General features: G+C 32.6%; 2 protein-coding genes across 3 annotated transcripts in view; both read left to right on the top strand.

The window, feature by feature from the left end:
* Window positions 1–15,583, top strand: part of LOC143916946 (uncharacterized) — a 572,328-nt gene that overhangs the window by 63,237 nt on the left and 493,508 nt on the right. Inside the window, exon 2 of the mRNA XM_077438252.1 lies at window positions 5,156–5,257. The gene's annotated coding sequence lies outside the window, so the exon portion shown is untranslated. The remainder of the gene's footprint in view (window positions 1–5,155; window positions 5,258–15,583) is intronic.
* E23 (ABC transporter G family member E23) overlaps window positions 5,993–15,583 on the top strand; it is a 71,865-nt gene continuing 62,274 nt past the window's right edge. The window contains exons 1-2 of one of the 2 annotated variants that reach the window (XM_077438225.1): window positions 5,993–6,141; window positions 10,779–11,110. In XM_077438225.1, the coding sequence (XP_077294351.1) occupies window positions 10,965–11,110 (146 nt within the window). In that variant the 5' untranslated portion in view covers window positions 5,993–6,141; window positions 10,779–10,964. The remainder of the gene's footprint in view (window positions 6,142–10,778; window positions 11,111–15,583) is intronic. The other variant, XM_077438226.1, reaches the window with a different exon arrangement.

The raw sequence follows: 15,583 nt of genomic DNA, 5'->3' as shown, positions 1-15,583 counted from the left end.
ACATGCATACATACACATTTATGTAGGTGATGGAATAAACAATTGAGAATAATTAAACTTATGTCTAGTAGTTTGTGTATGAACGAACTAGTAAACTTTTCTTTTGTGTCTAATATAACTGGCCAGATTGGTTCGTGTACGAACAAACTAGTATACTTATGAACGACCGAAATATACACTTGGACTGTAGCATATTTACAATTATCTATACTTATTTTATTTTTAATCAATCATGTAAACTCGTCATTATATGTAGATCGCTGAAATGCCATGAATATACTATATACATACAGACCAAGAAATATCAATTATAAATATACAATTATTATATATTTTTTATTAAATACGACATCTATGGTCAAACATTGTACAGAAAAATTGTAAAAATTATACAAGGCAAATACAATCAACATCCACAGTTATGGAGAAATTTGCACAGCATTTATAGAAATTAGCGAAAAATCGAGATGCTGAATAACTCGATTTTTTGCGAAATAGGTCAGGGATGCCAATGTGTAGGAACCGTTTCAATGAAAATCAGATAAATTGGCAAACTCTGATCGACCTGGAGACACATATCCAAGGTCTGCCCGGCAGCTACCAGTGAAAATCGAACCCGTGACCACTTTGTTCGAAAGCATCATATGCTAACAACTAGTCCATGCTCCTGGTTATATATGTACATATGTATATATTGCATAGTTTGTTTCATGTGTTAAAATGTGATTTGGAAAGGAAAAAGCTTAAAGGTGATACCATTATGTATCATGAAGTAAATTGTGATAAATTTTATGCAATAATGATCCTGATTGTGTATGTTATTTTTGATATTTTAACGTTGGAAAATTCTAACCGTCATGGTAACAAACGATATGTATAGTTAATTCAAATGTTAAATTTTCCGAACGTTTGGAAAACTCATGTATGCATGTTTATGATTCTGTAGGTACGCTTTGTTGTCAACTCTGGGTCACTGCGCGCGAAATACGTAGGGTTGGTCGACTCGGCAACTGCGAATATCTCTGCCAAAATATAGGGCAGTGTTATAAAGAGAAATCAATTGTTAAAAATCGGACACGATCTCGATTACACACATACCAAAAATGAAATACACAGAGGAACCGGTTCGTTTGATACCGTTGATTTTCCATCACGCTTATTTTTTACATATATATTTTTTTGCTCTCAACAGTCCTATGTCCTGAGTACAAATAATAAAACACGTTGAATGAAGGTACATACACTCCTTTTTTGTTATTTAACATCTGGCTTCTGTGCTTCCGTTGCATAATACGCCAGAAATATATTTAGGTGAATATAAATAAAAAAACTCACCCCGTTTTGTGAATCGTCCAGGTTCCGTTACGCGAAGACCGTTAAAATTTAAATTACCCGCCAAAGTTTCACCATTATAATATATATATTTTTAAATATAATCAAATCCTTTTCAATCAATATCTATTTTTGGTAGCCTTATGTAACTCGAACCGTTTATAAACAAATGTTGCACGAGTTGGAAGAATAGGATGTTTCCAATAAAACGTAACAATACAATTGTGGAAATTTTCAAGATATTTCGAGATATAGAGCATTGAATAAATACAATCAATCGAACGGAAGCAACAATTCTATATTGAATATTGAAATCAAATATCGTAAAATCAAAGCTGAAAATGTTCTGATAAAAGCCAACAAATATAATAAGAAATAGAAATAATGCTTTATTATTTAAAATAATCTTCAGCATAAACATATAAGATATTTAAATTCGTCACGGTAATGAATGTTGTGGAAAGTCGGAAAAGCTGAAATATAACTACAAACTGGTTTTATTGATGAACTTTTAGAATGGCAACAAATTTTTTAGTCAGTTATTAAGTAGAAAAACGGTCAGTAAATATGGAAATGAAAAAAATTGTCAGAAAAGAATCATAAAAGTGGACAGTAGAAAACAATATTTTAAATTTTGACACCACATGTGCTGAATTCTCTGATTCTGGTATCTCGGTATGGTCCAAACACAATTCTTCTACTTGAACAATACTAATTTTAATATATTCGTATGTTTTTTTTAATACTGTCAGATAATTGTTTATTTGCATTTTATTTTTCAGCTTGAACCCCTTTTCCTATATTTTTATTACATGAATGTTTAGATCGTACAGCGATTCTATTTCAGATTATCTTAAATACATCATCGAACTGTTTATTTGAGTGCCCTCCATTTGAATCACTGACTATTGATTAAATTAATTACAGACCATTTATTATAAATTATTAACTGACCACAAACATACTGAACAATACCTATAGAGCATTTATAATACAAATTGACCATTTTTATATATTACTGACAAATTATTTAATTTACTGATAAATCGTTGAATAATTAAATGCAGGTCTTTTAGAATCTGGTCATGGAAAAGAAGACCATAGAGATTTTCAAATGCCATAAGTTGCATCGGAATTGAAAGAAAGAAAAATAAAAATAAGAGTTACAGATTGTATAAAGTACATACATATATAATAATAAAAGTTCCAAAAATGTATACCGGTTTTTCGCAAAAACACTGTGAGAAAGGGGGAGATTCGTTTTTCCCAAGACATTTGAAATGTTTCAAAACAAAAATTGATATTATTTGTTTTGAGAATCTTTTCATCTTTGATTTATATATGTACATATGTATATGAACTATACACACGTACGTACACATTATGCATGCCTTAATTTACACCACGATTATTCGTTTGAAAAAAGCCATTCATTCAAAATTACTTCATTGTGTCATTCATCACAATATCAATCATTTTATTACATATAATTTTTATTATTAAAATATAATATCAACGTATTATGTGTATGTATGTTACCGACTTACCGTCAAAGAGTATTTATTACCAGTTGTAATAAATTTTATTTCTATGTATAGGCGAAAATACAGTTTCACTGGTGCTCGCCAGTAGTTACATATGTACATATACATATATATTAGCTTTAACAGCTCAGATTTTTGTATAGAATGCTTAAGGATTCAACAACGCGTTAATATTACTTCATATTAAGAATTGTAGAAAAGAGTTTCATATTACAATAACCTCAAGAATGCACTCAAAACAATAATTTGACTTTTCAACTCGAATTCATGGTCGAAAGGCGTTTTCACAATAAGTAGTACTGTGAATGAAATACACCAAACTCAGGTGGCTTTGAAAACCTAGGTTCTGTGAATCATATTCAAAAAGTGGATGAAAGAAACGGAATGCAACGCAAAACAGAATACATATTGACTGATTTTGACCGGATGGTTAATCCATTGAGACATACATATGTAATAACTACGTTCGATAGATGAATCACATTTTAACTAAATATATTAAATCGAAATATATTAAATTTGGGAAATACACTTTGTCAATATCAAAAATCCGTTTTCAACTATTAAATTGTATTTTTTTTATTTGTTTAAATAGAATAGTTTCATGATTACGATTCTTACCAATTCAGGTCCAGACCCAGGGGGGGGGGGTAAGCCGGGCAATAGCGGGCAAATGTCCGGAGCGGCAGATTTGGGGGGTGGCAAAAATTGTTGTTAAGAAAAAATAAAATTTATAAAAATAAAATAAAATTTTTAAAAATAAAATAATATGACATGAACGTGTCGTACATTTTTAACACACCGCAGGTAATTATGAAGTTGGGCGCCCCTTCGGTGACATAATTTCGACTTGGACAATCATCAATAAATAATGGAATCGATAGACAATAGATATTCAAATTGAATTTAAAGAAAAATACTGGCATCAAATTTTAATTAGGATCGTAATTACAGTCAAATTAGATTGAACACAAAAATAGACTAAGCAAAACAATTTTAAAAATTGTGTTTTATCATAAAATATATTTTAAGCTTCGTTTGGTGACTGAAGGAAATTTTAGTTGTATTGTTTTTGACATAACATCTCAAAAGCAGATATATTTGGACTTCCAAAAATAGAACATTTTTTCTGCTCTTTTTATCTTTATATTTTTTTTATATACGTACATATACATATATCATATACAGGCCTTGCGGAAAATTTTTTCAGTATGATTTAAGTCGCTCCCATATGTTTAAATGCCGCTCCCAAAATGTTTTTTCTAACCTTCGATTGTGATTAAAAAAAAACCCGTATAAAATGTACGAATACTGTTTTTATTTTGAAAATATATAAACTACGCATACACTTTAAAATAATGATATCAATTATGACAATCAACTACAACAATCTACTACAGTTTTACCTTTCTAACTTTAATTTTAGCAAATTCGTTAATTATGGAAGTGTAGTCTAGAGTGGCAGCTAATGTAGATTCAATAGAATTCTAAGATTTGTTTGACCTATTGAACTTCTTAAGTAATATTTTATCAATTTTAATTTGAAAAAACTTATTTACCCACTAGCTATAGCGACAGGGAGTGTTAGTAAAATTCTAAGAGCTACAACAATATTCAAATACAAAGTAATTAAGTTATTTTGGCACAAATAATTTAAAATATCCAAATACAGCCGTAATTCTTCTTGAAGATCATTTATATATGTACATATAATTTGTATATTTTTCATATATGCATAATTATCATTTACATATATAATTTATATAACATTTATATATGATTAATTTTCGACCGAAAGTATTAAATGGAGACTCGTACAATAATTTTCTAACGTTTTGCATCTACATATAACCTTGAGTTTTAAATTACTAAAATTTGCTATATGTAGGTTCCTGAAGCGTGAATCGTTCATTCAGAAAATTAACGTTAATGTCCAGAATATTTTTGAAAAAGTCCATATTAAATTTATTCTTCCTTGTTAAGGGTTCATCAACAGCTTCTTCATAGTCAAATTATATTTTGATTTCGCAGCTTATGCCGCCCCCCCTTAAGATGCCGCCTGATGCGGTTGCGCCTCTATCATAGCACGGCATGGTCCTGATTATATGCATTTATACGTTTTATTTTTTTTTTTACTTTTTAAAATTACCTACGAAAATTCCTTGTCAAAAAATCATATTTATTATTATTATCAAGATTATTGGAACGTTCCCTAGCCTCATTCTAAACAATACATTGGGCAAAATTTACACACTATTAAATCTTAAATTCCTTTGCAGCCTTATTTCTGTTATCATCTAATATATAATTTCGAAAGAGACTTTGCATTATATACAATACATATATGTATATGTATGTATGTATATATGTATTGTTCGTTCGTAACTTTTTAAACAGGTAAGTTTCTATGACGATATATTTTCTTTTTGATTCAAATAAATTCGCCCCCGGCTCCAGGGGGCACCGAAGGCTCCGGGGGCGCAGGCGCCAGATTCTGGTATACATATGATTTCTAAAGTGACTTAGTATATATGTTTGTTTGTTCGTGACTGTCAATTTAAAAAAAAAAAAAAACAAATGAATATTCAAATAAATTTATATAAAATAATGCTAAACAAATAAATTTAATAAAATGTTTACTATAAGATTAGTCATGTTTAAGCGGTTTATATTACAAATACCGAGCGAAGCCGGGTAAAAAACCACTAGTATTCTACATATAAAAGCACATTTCAAAATAACGACCCATATTTTTAATTTCTGAACAATTGGGTCACCATTGTGTTCTAAGGACGCGATGTAGTACATACGCAATGTATTATACCATTACGGTGCAACGCTATGCGCACATTGCATTCGAGCAACTGCACCAATGCAGCGAAGTTCTAAACCCACTCGGAAAATCCCCAGTGAAAAGCGGAAGCGGCGAGCGAGCTTTCCCGACCGCACGGCACAGCTTCCCCCACATCTCTCGGCGAACGACGCAACTTGCACGGCCGTTCTCTCCACGACCACACCAAGCGGGGGGGTCACCGCCGGGGGGAGGAGGGCGGAGCCCTAAGCGGCGACGACGCCCCCCCCAAATTCGACATCTCGGAGATTTTCCAGTGGCGGCCAGTGTGTCCAGCGTGTGTTCAGTGCTAGCGGGGCTGTCGCAGCGCTCGCACGCGCGTACGGAACTACACACATAAAATACGAACGGAGAGACACGCATCTCACTCTACCGATACTCGCATATACAAATTCTGTATATATATCATAAAACGTACATATTTACGAACCCACACACCCACATGCATAGATGCGTATACACGTGTGTGTGTATATATAGCGCGAGGATGTTAACCCCGCGGATATAGCGCGGTTCAATGCACCGGCTGCACTCGAGCCGCGAGCATTGCACATGCACTGTTCAATGGACCGCATAGATTTTTTATTTATTTATTTACAGTAGTCCATTAATACACGTGTGTATATGCATTTGAATGTGTGTGTTTTTTTTTGTATTATTCGCGGTGGCCTACTATTTTGTCTAGAGTCGATTTCGCGAGTGTGAAAGTATGTATGCAAAAAATATATTTTGCCCGGCTAGTGTGCTTCTTCCCTTTTTCTTTCGAGTTTTTCGCCGATTTTTCACCGTTGGAAAATTCTGAATATTTTTTGACGGAATTGCATTAGTTTTTTCTTGATCTTTCGATGAGTTTTGTACGTGTGAATGTACGGCTAGAATTTGTTTTCGTATAAAACGATGGCGTAATAATATGTATGTCGATGTTGTGATTTTTTTTGTCTGGTTTGGTTTTACGTTTTGATTACATTAAACGGCGGCATAATATCGCGTGAAAGTTTACTTCGTAATGTATTGAGTAGTCGTTTGCGTCGATTTGAATAATTATTGTGATCAAATGTGAATTTCTATTACATACATTTTAATCATCATTGAACGATTTTTTTTGTCAGTCAATTAGCATTATTTGCTATTATATACATATGAACATAAATACATGAGTATTTATACTTAATTTATTTTTAAATTAACATACAGATGTACATATATATTTTTTTAAAAATGATCAACGTTTTCTTTAAATCTACTATTATTAAATAGTTTCAGTTATTTTTAACCGTACTTATATATGTATAGTGGCTAATAATTATATATACACATACAGGTATAAAGCTTAGAGTGAATCATTTTATCGTTAAGTTGACAGCACAATAGGTTTTTCCGACCGGGTGTTACAATAGCTACTGTCGCATTGCATGACGTCATCTCAGTACCATCTGTGACCTTGAGAGTCGGCAAAGAACGTGTTGATTGATGCATTCGTATTATCGGGAGATATTGCTTCAAAAATGAGATTCGAAAAGTCGACATGTTAATTCGAGTCGGTTCACGCGTTTTTACCCTGGGTCAAGGTTGACCACGAAGCACAGGTAAAGATATTGCATTATTTTTTTTCCTCATTGTTTTTCAGCGAACCGTGTTTGTACACGGGAAGGTGTTAAACGGAATGTGTCGCTAGAAAAAAATAACACACAAAGTCCGACACGTTTTAATTAAAGTCGGTCTTGTAAACAGCTCAGATCGGATCGGCGTCAAATATTCGGCCGTTATAGGGTCGATAAGGAAATTAATATGGCACATTAGCCAAGTCCTATTACAAGCGAATAAATAAAAGTTAACGGCGAAAAGATAAAAAGCCTAAAAACATTCCGTAACGAGCGAAAATTTTCAAACAACCGGTTTACAAAAACAATCGCACCGGGCAGCGACCGGTTTCGACAAACCGAACTACCAAGTGCGTATTTTTTATTTACACACACAGCCACACAAATTAAAATAGACTTTTGAAGGTTGATACAAGGAAAGCTCCGCTAGCTCGCCATGTATTTATATATACATATATCTATATATATATGTATGTATATATGAATTTTTACACCGATTTTACGACACGATCGCCGCAAAAATTCGACCACATTCGAAGCACTTCGGTTGACTCTTTCGGGTCCGGCTGAATTTTTCCGACCGGTAACGACATTAGCATTTCCCCAAGTTATGTACATATTATACATATATCGTTCACAGTATTTATTTTATTTGTTTCCTGTTTTTACTGTTTTTAAGTAAATAAACTTTCATATTTTAATCACAATTTTACGTCGGTGCTTTCTTGAATTGAATTTATGACAACCAGTAAATTTATGTATGGAACAATTTATATCACAATGACAGTTTCAATGTCGTTATTCAAAGCGTAATGGTAATAGCACGTTCAAAATTGCAGCACGACATGCCTCTAGCTGTGATAGCCGTGTCTTCCTGTCATTGCTAATTTGTATGACCTTATTATTTCGACAAGATTCTCCTATGTTTTTTCACCAAGGATAAAATATTAATGAAAATATTCCAGGGTGCAAGTTTTGGAAAGGATCGCGACGGTAAAGGCTAGGTATACCTATATAGGTAAAGGCTAAGGTAAAGGCTAGGTATACCTAGGTATACCTAGGTAATATATTTTGCATGTGCAAAACTATGTATCTAAAAAAAAAACACGTGCCGCTAACTACTCTGTGTGTCTGCGCCCTTATGCTTTTCTTACTACATGTATACGTATCGAATTAAATGTTAACTTTTCAAAATAATGACTAATTTTTCCATGTAAAAAATACCGACTCCAACTATATTTAATGATTCGACTCCGACTTTTCTTGGAAACGTATAAAATTATTAGTAATAAAAAATAGTGATTTTTCCAAATATAAAAAATTAGTAAAAATTTACATGTAACCCAATGTATTGAATTATTGGTAATGAAATAAGTAGAAGTAAAAAATAAGTTCATTCATAGTATATGTGTATGAATTTCATACAAAATTAAATCAATTCAATAAAAAAATAAGAGTAAAAATGAGAATAAAAAACATGCGAGACGGAGGAAATGATCGGTTTTAACCACAATACATCAAAATACGTGCAATTCAACGATTTTATTTATAACATATATAATTTAAATGCATGATTTTCATAAAGAAATTATTTAATTTCAATTTATTAGTAGATTTACTTATTGGAGACTCTAATTTTACATACCGTAATAAAGAAAGTAATAATAAAAAAGAGCTGGAGTCGGTTGATTTTTCACGACTTCGACTTTGACTCCTCATCAATTCCGTTCCGAAACTACTAATTAAAATGTAAACGTGCAAAATGAAAGTAAGAGGATTGAAAATAAATAGAAAAACAGTGAAAATCAATGAAAAAGTATTAGTTTAATATTCAGACCGTCTAAGGACGCGATATTATGTAATTTGTATTTATTTATTTTATCAAAATTTGGGTTCGAAGGTTAAAGTGTATGTTTTATAAATATACCTGAATATATATGTACATAGTTAAATATTTAATGTGATTGCATCTAATATTCTAATCGAAACTTTACACGGATTAGTCAGTGCTTTTTCACATTTTATCGACATTTTGTCCGGGTAATAAATTGCGAATGTGATTTTAATTTCTAATGAATGCCATATTTCAATAATTCGCAGACGTTCGTATAATTTAATACGAGCCCGAATTTAAATTCGAATTGTTTTATCAGATCTGTAGGTACGCCGTGTGTTTTACAAACGTCGTGATAAATTTCTGACAAGTAGCCGCCTACAACGAACGATACACGTAGTTTTCACCTTGTTCGCTACAAAAGAAAGTGCTATATACTATTGTATTATATCATCGTGGTTTGAAATCGCACTGATTACCCGACGGTCGAATATGAGCGCGGAAAAGAGTAATAATTATCGAACATAAAACACAATTTATTGTACGATCTCACCTGAGTGATCCAATTTCTCGTCACAGCTCCACTGCCTGCGATGGAGTCATCTTTTGCGAAGAGAAAGGATACCGTATCGCGTCCGGTTTCGTTACTACACCGTTTGGTCAACGAACCGATATAGTAATCGTTTCCATACTGAGATAGGTGAGCGAATATAGGTATAATTTGCACGTTCGTTTAGTTTCGCGGATTTATAGTTTGTCTCGAATCCATGTATACAAAGTGGCCGCGTGTGAAAAATCCCTCGATCGGAAAATGATCGTTTAACCTTTTCATCAAGACACGCGGATATCGACCTATAAAACTTTCAAGTTCGACTTCTTCAAGTGCATACGATATTATCACTTTATTACTCAATAAAATGTTGAATGTCACAGGTTTTGCTTGTGCGAAAAACTACTTTGTTCGCATTATTTTTCTTCGACTCAATACAAACTTTCATTTAATTGTGGAAATAAAAATCTGAGGACGTTGCAATCTCTATTTTACTATAAAAAATCGGTAAATTTATTACTAAATTTAATTAAAAATGAATATTGCGAGCTTTAATATCAAAACCCAACTCATAAAAAACCACCATAAACTAATAAAACGAATTTTCCTCAATTACAATTAATATTTGAATTGACACATTTCGCATGCTTTAATATCAAATAATCAAAATGATATGGAATACAATTTAAAAACGTTTTGCGAGATTGCATTTGGAAGGATGCACTCTAAATTATGATGCATATAAAATTCCATCACATAAAAGTTACATCCAATCTTTGTTCGAATTCCATGTCTTCGTTTTCTTTTAAATGATTTAAGCATTGAGGTTTTATAACAAACCCATCAAACGGATTCTCAATCTTTGGATCGAAAACTAATATACACTCTATTGATCGTCTATTCGTATAATCAATCGTATATGTACAAATTGATGATACTTTGACACGCGACGAGATAAGCGGCCACCGCGCATGATAAAATGTGTACACAATGAAAAAGTATATATGTACGTATATACATACATATATATAACACAGTATGTATAATATTATATCATTATTCACAGGATCTGATTTGTATCTAGTCGTCTGTTTGTCTGATAAAGTTCGAGAGTTACTAGCAGGTTATCGTTGTACATACGTATATACATATTGTATACTTAAATTCAACGCGAGTGTCGATTCGTGGATAGTGTTTGGTGGACTTTATGAAGTGTTGAGAGGTTGTCGGTGGTCCTCATCGTTAGCGGGCCATGATCATCTCTAAGGACCTGTTCCTCCTGGGCGAGCAGGACTATCTGAGGCTGCCGAGGGACGAGCGGCGCAAGGATATGGCACCAGCGCCCTCGCCTTCGCCTCCTGAAACTCCCAATACTCCCACAATGGAACTTAGATCGAGGTATGTGTATTTTCTGTATTTATTTTTTTTGACTTAGCAGTAGTCGTGAGATTGAAATATGTCGCCTCTAAAATCGCTATAAATCCATTGGCGCAATTGGTTCTATACATATGAAGGATCACATTTTTAGCGCTTCTTTTGTTACTATGTATGTAATTATGAATATTTTTTCACTTCAATCAACACCGATTGACATTATTTAACTAATTATAAGGAAAATGCGCCGATTTGAATGCATTTTCAATCAGAAATTTGTGGTAGAAAATTAAACATCGACTTATCATAAATCAATTTCAACAATGCATTGTTTGTCGGAATACAAGAAACACTGTTTAAAGAAAAAAAATTACTGCTTCCGATTAATGAATGCTAACCAAAACCTTATCAACTCTAAGTTAGTACATTAATAATACAATTATAAATTTTCAGTTTGATCCGTTCAGTGGTGTGGAAAAAATCGTGTGGTCACAACATTTTTGACTTTTCAAGAGGAGAAAATTCCACTTCCGGTTTATTAAATTTAATGATATATTTAAAGGGTCGATAAAAATAGTGGAAGAAAAATCGAACAACAGGAAACTGCCACTTCCGGTTGGCGGGTGCTCACCAAATTTTATATATATAACTTGGTATTTCACATGAACTTCTAGAAAATAAATTTTAGTACAGTAATACGCTAAAAGGTTTTTGAGAAAAACATAAAGTACCTACCTCGATTCTCTAGAGAAAAAGTACAACTTCCGATTGAGTTAAAATATTAGTGTACAAAATTTATAATTTATAGGATTTGGGAGATAATTAGTTAAGTGATTTGGGAGATAATTGAATCCAAAAACTTAAAAAAAAGATGACACCGATAAGGGGAGGTACTATTTTCGGTAAAAATTAGAAAAAAATTAATGTCATATTGATAAGCATTGCAGAAACCGATACTAATCTTTAATGCGATAAGACTAACGGTTTTCAAAAAAACAGTATTAAAGTTTAATACGTAAAATATGTGAGATAGGAAGTTATTCAACAATGCTGAGAAAACATTGCATAATGTTCTCATGGCCATCATAAAATAAATATGTACTTACTAGATTGGAAATATCCGATTTTCCCAATCTCGATTCTATTCTAACCCCTAACCCGCATAAAAAACACAAATCATAATAACGGACGTCTCATTAAAATCATCAGCTTTGAAACGTTTGATTATTCAAACGCTAGCTATTCACCATCACTATGATATTATAGAATCGTCCGTACAAAAGAGATCGCATGGGGTTTTGTGAAGTGGTTCTCGGATGCTGTGCGCCATTGTGTCAATTGTGCGATTGCCAAAAAAGCGATTATGCAAAAACGCGCATAAAAAGATTGTGTATACATGCACAAAGAAAAATCTATTTCATTCCATTTACACGTCGGCTTGAATCTCCTATGAAAAAAAATTGAAAGCTCAGTCATAAAGGAGAGCTTTGAATGTTCGATGAATAGAGAGCTTTTGCATTAGTGCATAGTGTAAAATTTGACTATCGAATGAAAGGTTTTAAAACCTCTCCTTTTTATTTTGACACGATTAAATATGACCCTACATTCGTAGTAGGGGAAAAATCATGAAACTGCACGTGTTATTTGCTTTTTAACGTTGCGGGACAACCCTTTGATATTATTAATTCTGTTAGTAATTTTTTTTATTTAAAATCTGAACATATATATTTTTTTCTTTAAATAGAAACTGTACGTTGGGGTTAACGAACCTTCGCAATGTATCTGTTATGAAAATCATTTGACACAGATGAGTCACGGGGTCACACGGCGAATGCACTGATTGATGACTTAGGCGAACCGCACACTCGCAAGGAGCAAATAAATTAACGAACACTTTACAGACCGGTGATTAATTCCGCCCGAAAACAGCAGACGCATAAAATATCTACGTTTTTCGCAGAATTTTCCGCGAAAAATGTAGCACGAATATCGCGTTACAAAAAGCGACGACAAATATTGCCTTCCGAAATGGAAAACAATGAACGCGCGAAAATAACGGAAACCAGTCAAAAGTCATCACGAAACGTAAATGGAATTAGTTACACCTAATGGAACATATTCGCACGAGTAATTGCTTGAAATTTTAAACTGTATTAATGTTTTGTATGAAACGATATAACAAATTTGGCGAATCTATATGTTGGTATATTGCTGCAAGGGGCACGTCTCTCCTATTTTTTTTCAAATAAACTAAAACCATTAAGATCGGACAACAAATTTAAGCATATTAACAATAGAATATGAATTAGCGAATAATATAAATTTTGGTAACATAAAGGTAAATTTCAATATAGTCTTTGATAACGACTATTCGTTTGAAACTTTAAAGTTACAGTAATTCTATTAGAATAAGGAAAAATATTTAAGTTTTGTTTTTAAAATTTTCATGAAACTTCAGTATCAATTCGGCGTTTTCGTTTTACGTTTTTTTTTTACCTAGCTATAACACTTTCCGAAACATCTTAATGTTGTTTTAGTCCTCAAAATTCAAAAACTGATTATTTTTGAACAAAAACTTTTGTTGTTGTGGTATTGGCAATATAATTATTATAAAAGACATTATAATCTTAAAAAGATTTTTGTTTTTAATTCTTGTAATTTTATTTTGATTCTTCAATTTTGACGTTTTAATAAAAACATATATTTTTAAACAATAAAAAAATAAAGGGGCGCCAAATTAGGTATTTGCCAAAGGCGACCAAAGAAAAACACTGTTAAGGCTCTGGTACCACGATAAGTTTAAAACTGTCATACAAATATTAATTTTTATATAGTCAATAGCAACTTTATATACCTATAATTTATTCGGAAATTTATTTTCATTAAGAACTTTTTTTTTTTATTTCTTATAAAAATAATTTAAAAAGTTGCCCATGTCAAAGGTTTATTTATGTCGATTAGTTTCATCAGGATAAACTGCGACCAAGTTATATACCTATATATTTATATACTACATATATAGCAGGATGACCGCAAAGATCAAACGGCACGTTTGCGGTTGGCTTTATTTCGATAAACTTTCAGCACAAGCATAGAGAAATAGACGCAAAAAAAAAAAGATTGTAAAAATAATAGGTCTTTAAACTGACAAAATGAACGTATATAGTGCTGTGAACGTGACACACGCAGAGAAACAAACCACGCAAGGCGATAAACAGACATTACAAAAAGCCCATCTATCCTGTTCGTTAATTGAAACCACAAACGAAGATGGTTACACCGCAAAGTCGTCCTTAAAAATTAAATTTGCGATTAAAATATCACAGTCGGAAGAGCGTGCGAGAGAAAATATTGGAGAAAACTGGTAAGCATGTCACAATTATAGTTCAAAGACCTATCGGAGATGTTTATGCGAACGTATTACATACATACATATGTATATACGACTTCGGCTTTATAAAATAAAGAGCATGGCGAACGGTTGGCTAGCAGATGAAGAAAAAAATCAACAGTCGCATATCTGTGCCAATTTTTAGATCGGATTTCAAGTGTTATCTCCTCATGCCGCGGAAAGTTCTATTGCATACATAGATCTGTTAGCCGGAAAATTGTACCGCATTTTTCCGACCAGTGTAAGTCAAAACCGAAGGCACGTCTTAGGCATTATTATAATTGAGTATTAGAAGTCGGTGTGTGGCAAATCCGTTTAATCATGGAGTCTCATCTGCAGCACGTATCAATGGGAGTCCGGTATACGTTTCGATGGCGTGACGAGTCAAAAGTTGAGGCCGTTGACTCGCAGGTAGTAGGAATGTAGGCCACTGGGTTGGAACTTGAATAAACATTCAACAAAAGCAGCGACCATTGCCATTGTACACAAAAAAAAAAAATGTAATGTTAACAGACGTGACCGACCAATACGAGCAATAATCTCGAGGGAAAACCTCGATGCATGTACTCGGGAAAATTTACAACTGTGTTCGTTTATTTAATGTTACGATACTGTCGAATGGTCGATTGTGTTTCGCATTGAAAAGAAAACAGTTACCACTCTCTGGCTCGTGACACATGTGTGAATGACTACTGCATTGATGGATTAAATATCTATTATGATGAACAAATACAGATATTGCGAGATAGTTGTTCTTGCGATCGATTACTATCTACAGAAATGATGAAATCATACGAGCAATATAAATTTCTCTAGTGCAAAAAATAAATCTCTATAGAAGTGATTCGCGCGTGAATTTTTCGATCGGATCAATTACTATTTTTTTTCTCTTTGATTTCAATTTGAACTTCGGTTGTATAAAATGATAAAAATATATCAATGTTCTGTTACACAGTCGATGTATATATAATATGTACATAGATTATGACTATTTATTTTATTTAGATATATGTATTATAATTGTCAATATTTATTTTTTATTCAAATATCGTATTACAAATGGTCCCATTTGAAAAATAATAAGTAGATACAAATTAAAGTAAATA

The sequence above is a fragment of the Arctopsyche grandis genome, chromosome 9 (assembly GCF_051622035.1).
Source record: "Arctopsyche grandis isolate Sample6627 chromosome 9, ASM5162203v2, whole genome shotgun sequence".
In the NCBI taxonomy this organism is placed as follows: Eukaryota; Metazoa; Arthropoda; class Insecta; order Trichoptera; family Hydropsychidae; genus Arctopsyche; species Arctopsyche grandis.
This window is presented reverse-complemented; position numbering and strand designations above follow the sequence as displayed.